At 42.8% G+C, this 6097-nt stretch overlaps 1 protein-coding gene across 1 annotated transcript in view; it reads right to left on the minus strand.

The window, feature by feature from the left end:
* Positions 1-3816: 3816 nt before the first annotated feature.
* The window catches only part of LOC125047822 (prohibitin-2-like), a 6923-nt gene continuing 4642 nt past the window's right edge, over positions 3817-6097 (minus strand). The window contains exons 5-8 of the mRNA XM_047646317.1: positions 5774-5899; positions 5428-5535; positions 4472-4549; positions 3817-4349 (exon numbers count right to left, since the gene is read on the minus strand). Of these exons, the coding sequence (XP_047502273.1) occupies positions 4245-4349; positions 4472-4549; positions 5428-5535; positions 5774-5899 (417 nt within the window). The 3' untranslated portion in view covers positions 3817-4244. The remainder of the gene's footprint in view (positions 4350-4471; positions 4550-5427; positions 5536-5773; positions 5900-6097) is intronic.

The raw sequence follows: 6097 nt of genomic DNA on the forward strand, positions 1-6097 counted from the left end.
CTGGGGGGAATAGTGTAGCACTGTACTGACACTGCATGAATCAATAAGTTGGTCGTCTTCACAGTTTCCCCAATCTTTGTTGTATAATGGGCAACCAGCCGGGGAGATGGCAACAGTCCCAGTACATGCATTAAGGGAGTCGTGGGGTTGGGCAGGAATAGGCTTGCCAGTAAGGTCTAGAAATGGCATGGGCTTGAGACTCAGATGTAACTGTGACAAGGCGTGAGCGATCGAGGCGACTACCTACTTGTCTTTGTAGACATTGATGAAAGAGGAGGGTATAATCTGAATAAGGGGCTGTTGGAGAAATCACATAAAATCGGCCCCACTTAGCTGGGCTAAACAGAGTACTCAAAACATTTGCAGAAGTGGGAATTGTAGAGGGGCGAGGACGGGAGGAGGGAGTGGTGGTGAGTGAGACCGTAACTGTGGGGATGAGGGCAATAAGGTTGAAGAGTTGTAATAAGGGAGGAGGAGATAGAAAATGATGACTGTGCAAGATGTGGGTTAGAGGATATTGGGAGTGAGGAAGGGGTGTCTTTTGAAGGTTGAGTTATAACTTCTGTAGATGATTCGGGTTGGGTTAAGTTGACAGCACATGTCGAGGGGTGAGGGGGGGGGGGGGGTGTAATAGCAGTGGTCGGAGCCGTGATCAAAGGAGAGTCACAGGGGTCGGTAAACCAGAGAGGCTATACTGGGGCACCCCCCCAATATTTTGCCCGTTGTTGTCGTGGGGGGGCTTAGGAGACGAAGACTGAGACCCAATGATGGGGAACTCCTCAACCTTGGGACTCAGCCATCGACTCAACTAATTTTGCATGGTCTTTTTTCCCCACTAATACTTTTCGTTTCAGTTTCTTCACCAATCCCTTCTACTATCCACCTCCTAAGGTGTGAGAGCCGTGCTGAAAGGATGAAAGGCTGACTTTGTGTCAGTCCTGAACGGCCTGAGGGAACCATGGGCACGGATATTCCCCTGCCATACCTGGCCCTTACCCCTCAAGGGGACCCTGAGGGGTGGACTGTTTTTTTTTTTTTTTCCAACATACTCCAGGCTTATCATGGCCAATAATGAAGATGTAACCCCACTTTTAAGGGCAATGAGGCTTGCCCCTTTATCAAATAGCCCCAATCCCAGCTCTCCTTTGACCACGGATCCGAACACTGCAACAACTACCCCCTTATCAGTGCATACTAGTACAGTATCAACCCTAATCAACAACCAACCCCCAGGAGACATTTCTACTCTCCCAACATGCTCAACTTCAACACCTTTACTCCCACAACCTTCTTCATCAACCACCCCATCTCCCCTTATTACTACCTTACAACCTTATTGCCCACCTCCCCATAACACTACCCCCCTCAACACTACTCCCTTTCCACACATCCCCGCACTTCTACTACCCCCACCTCTACAAGAATCCTAAATACTCTATTTTGCCCAGCCAAATGGGACCGATTTTTCGTGATCCCTCCCACAGCTCCCTACTCTAAAAACACCCTCCTCTTCCAACAATGCCTCCAAAAACAAGTAGGCAAAGTCTCTTTCCGTAGCCGACCCGACCACTCCCGTCTCGTCACAGTAACAACTGAAAACCAAGCTATAGCATTAACAAAACTAACTGATCTATGTGGTAATCCCATCCCTACAGAACCTCATCCAACCCTCAATACTTGCACCGGAACTGTCTCTATCTCCCCAACAGATTGCCCAATCTATGACAAATAATGGTCAGATTGTGGAGAGGACTTACTCGCCTGTCTCACAGACTATGATGCAACATATGTACAATGCTACTCCATTCCTCCCAGAGGAAATCGTAAGAAATCCATTAACATTGCCAAAATTATTTTCCGTTGACATGACCTTCCCTTTAATGTTTACATAGGTGGGGAATCCCTACCTGTCCGACCATATCAACCTCCTCCTCGTCAGTGTCAAAATTGTTGGCGTTTAGGACACCCAGCCAAACGCTGTCAGTCCACAGCCAGATACCCGCTATGTGCCCAACCTGGCCATACTCGATCAAACTGCTCTGCACAATCACGCACATGTGCAAACTGTGGCGGCCCCCATAATGTATTTTATAGAGGCTGCCCAACCTACAAATTTGAGTCTGAGGTAGCAACTCTCAGATTCAGACTCGGACTCACTCTACGTGAAGCCAGACAGGAGGCTCGTCGACGAGGTATTTTTCTTGCCCCCTACTCTAGTAATGTCGCTCACTCTGCCACTCCCCCTACCCCCCTAGCTCCTACACCCTCTCCTAAACCTAACCCCCCTCCATCTAACTTTCCCTCTTCTACCTCCTACCTTTCCCAGTCAAATTATTTTGCCATCCTAAATCCAGACACTCCAATCTCTACCCAGTCAAATTATTTTGCCATCCTAAATCCAGACACTCCAATCTCTACTACAGCCCCAACACTTTCCCCTCTCCCTCCCCGCAGCAGACAGAATAAACGTTCCATCCTCTCTTCCCCTACCCCACAATCACCTCCACCTTCCTTTGCCCCTATTCTTCAGACACCAGACTTCACTTCCCCCCCTAACTAGAAATCCTTTATCTCACAAAACTCCCCAACCAACTCCACTACAGAAACTCTTGAAGATATCCAGAACTACATAATCGAGCCCCAAACTAATACTCATCCACCTTCAAGTTCTACAACTCCCGCTCCCTTCACACTCAAAGTGACTGCCGATATCCATCCTCCAATACTCATATTCTCCCTACACCCAATCCTCCTACCCCATCCCAACAAACCCCATTCCCCCCGACTCCAGCCCCACCTATATTAACCCTCCCACCATCCCCTCTATCCCTTCCACTCCCTCCTGGATACACACGTGAATCCCTCATGTCACAAGCACCCTCTTCCCCAGACCCTCTACCTCCCCAACCTCATTCTTTATCCCACCCTCAAGCACCTTCCCCTTCAAATTCTCCAACACGCACTATCCTTCATTGGAACATTCGCGGTTTCCGAATGTTCCTCTTTCAGTCCCACACATTCTATTGGCATGTCCACGTCCTCCCTACAAAGACATCCCAACTTATCAGACATCCTTACAGAATCTCACACTTTCTGCTTTGACAACCTGTTTTTCTTCCTCAAAAGCATATATATCCTTCACTTGATCTAACCCTTTACATTACTTCATCCGACCCTAACCCATTCACCCACCAATTCATTAACCCAGCTTTAACAACTAATCACTAACCCAACCATCCTTCACTAACATTAACTATAGTGCTACATGACCTTAAATGTCTAGCACATTTATTTTGCTTTTAACCATTAACCATTATACTGGGGCAAGCCTCGATGCCCCTAACAAGGGTACAAAATCTTCATTAGTGGCCATGGTAAGCCTGAAACATGTGGGGAAGATAAAAGGGTCCCCATGAGGGGTAAGGACTAAACAATAAACCAAGAGAATACCGTGCCCACTGCTCCCCGAGGCCATTCATGACTGCCACAGTCAGCCTTTCTTCCTTTCAACAAGGCTCTCACACCTTAGAAATTGGACAGGGGAAGGGATGGGGAAGATAAGAGAAGGAAAGAAGAAAAGACCATGCAAAATTAGTATAGGCAAGGGCTGAGCCGCAAGGTAGACCCTCCAAAAAAAACAAAGGGCAAGGGATTGGAGGGAGCACTCCCGTTAAAGAAAGTCTTCACTATCCCCCATAATGCATTAAGACAGGTCTCAAAAAAACAATATCTTGTGCTACTGCATAATGATGTCTTGTACTAGAATTCATTATTCTTTCATTAATTGGCAAGTCTTTAGGGAATAAAAAGATGAGGAACTTTCCCTATACATTTATTTGCAAAAAAGTGGATGCCCATATTTGTTTCTATCTATATACATCTTTGACAAATGAATTCATAATATATGTACATTTGTCTGAAAATATCCACGAATCTCTCAACTTTTCATGTACAAAACAAGGTTAATTACTATAAACTAACAAAACTTAAATCCTTCCATACATATGCACTGAAGGCAAGTAAACCAGTATGGTTGTCTAACCTTCTAACACCTGGGTGAGAGAAGAGGAAAAACATGTACTGCAAATCAAAGCACTGGGTTACATAATGATGAGCTTTTCTATAAAAAAAAAATCACAAAAGGAGAAATTAATTCAAATTATAGCATGACTGACAAAGTCTTCAATACACTGTAGTTGCTCTACTGTCCATTAACTTTCATATTTCTTGGCTAAACGTCTGGTTTACTTCTTGGTCACACGGTGTGCGCTGGCATCGAACTCCTTGTCATTCAAGTTGAGCATCAGTGTGTCAGCACCAAGATACACTCTGTTCTGTGCCTGAGAAATCTGAAAGGCAAATGCATCAAATATTAGCAACTATTTTCTATTCTTATATTTAGAGGGGGGGGGGGATATAAATTCAAATCACATCATATGCATTTCATTTCCTTTAGAAGCTTCTAACTTACTGTCTTGCCGATGCTAGCAGCAGCTTTGATCTTTCGGAGCTTCAGATAACCTGGATTCAACCCAATGGCATTACCAATGTGCGAAAAAGTTAAGGAAGATTCTTCTAAAGTCTAAAATATCAAACAAATACATATATAAAAGAAATATTGAAAAAACTAAAGCCTAGTGCTGTCTAAAAAATTCAGAGGAAATTAAATCATTATGTTGTACATTACAACTGCCAACTGTAATTCAAGTCTGGTTTGTCCACTGGATTTCAACATTTAGGTGAAGTATTCTATAGCAGCCACTTGTGCTAAGAATTAAAAAAAAAGCTAAAGAAGGTACAAGGCTGCTAAAAATCAAATCAATGCATTGCAATCCTCTATGAAAAAAAAAAAAAAACTAGCTTATATAATCCCCAAATGATGAAAACATTTTGAAGAGTCTAGCAGGTATCAGGAAATGGTAGTTCTTAACTCTCTCCTACAGTTAGTTACAAAACCTTTAATAAAGCCCATAAGACTGGTATTATATCATAAGATGACAATGATGAAAATGAAAGCAAGACTTTAATTGGTAAAGATACTTCCCAACAGTCAAACTGGTGTACTGCCCTAGTCCTCAAATTACTACCAGCAAGTTAAATTCCTGAGCCAACTGCTAGCATGAAATTTAATCCAATCCTTACAGCTAGATATCACTGTTCAAAATAAAAATGTGTGATGCATGATGAGTGAGGTTTATATTGCAGTGATAGGCTTCAGTATGGGAACAGGGGGTGCACCTTGCATCTCATTAAATGGTCCAAACACTGAATGCATATCATTTCCTTTGATTTCAAAAGGCAAGTTTTCCTCATGGAAATAAGTGATATGACCCCTCACTTCCCTCCTGAAATATTAAAATAATACAAAAAACTATGAAATATATTAGTTCTTCACATGTATCATCATCTAGCGGAATAAAAGGATATCAATTTGGCAGCTTCAGCTTCACCCTCAGCTTGCACAATCTTCTGCTGCCTCTCCTGTCTCGCTCTCTCGACAATGAAAGAGGCTCGCTGGGCCTCTTGCTGGGCCACCTATTGACAACAAAGAATGACTGGTATAAATACAAGAGACAAAATGACAGCCTTATATCATTACATGTACAAATACAACATTATATGGCACATGAATAATGCAAAATATCTGCAATAAATAAATGACTTGGTATAAATACAAAGCACAAAATAATGTCCCTTAATACTTGTGCAGAAATCACATTACTGGCTGGAGCTGATTTACTGATTTTATAGATATACACTTTAAGACATTTACCTGCTTGGCTTCAACAGCACTGGTGTATTCTCTACCAAAGCTGAGCTCAGTAATGGAAACGTCATCAAGGATTATGTTGAAGTCTTCTGCTCTCTGAGTCAAATCACGGCGGATCATCAAAGAGACCTACAGGAGAAATACAGGTGTGACACTCTAAAAGTTGAAACTCGTGTTTGGTCACATACTTTTCTTTATTTGGCTTTTCTCTTGCAACAAAAAACACTGTGCTTTATAACTTATATTTGGAGTTAAAAGTTTAATTCACAAATGCAAAAATATTATTGAATAATACAAAACACAATCATGTTGGTGCAATGGCAGGAA

Source organism: Penaeus chinensis, chromosome 42 (genome assembly GCF_019202785.1).
Source record: "Penaeus chinensis breed Huanghai No. 1 chromosome 42, ASM1920278v2, whole genome shotgun sequence".
Lineage (NCBI taxonomy): Eukaryota > Metazoa > Arthropoda > Malacostraca > Decapoda > Penaeidae > Penaeus > Penaeus chinensis.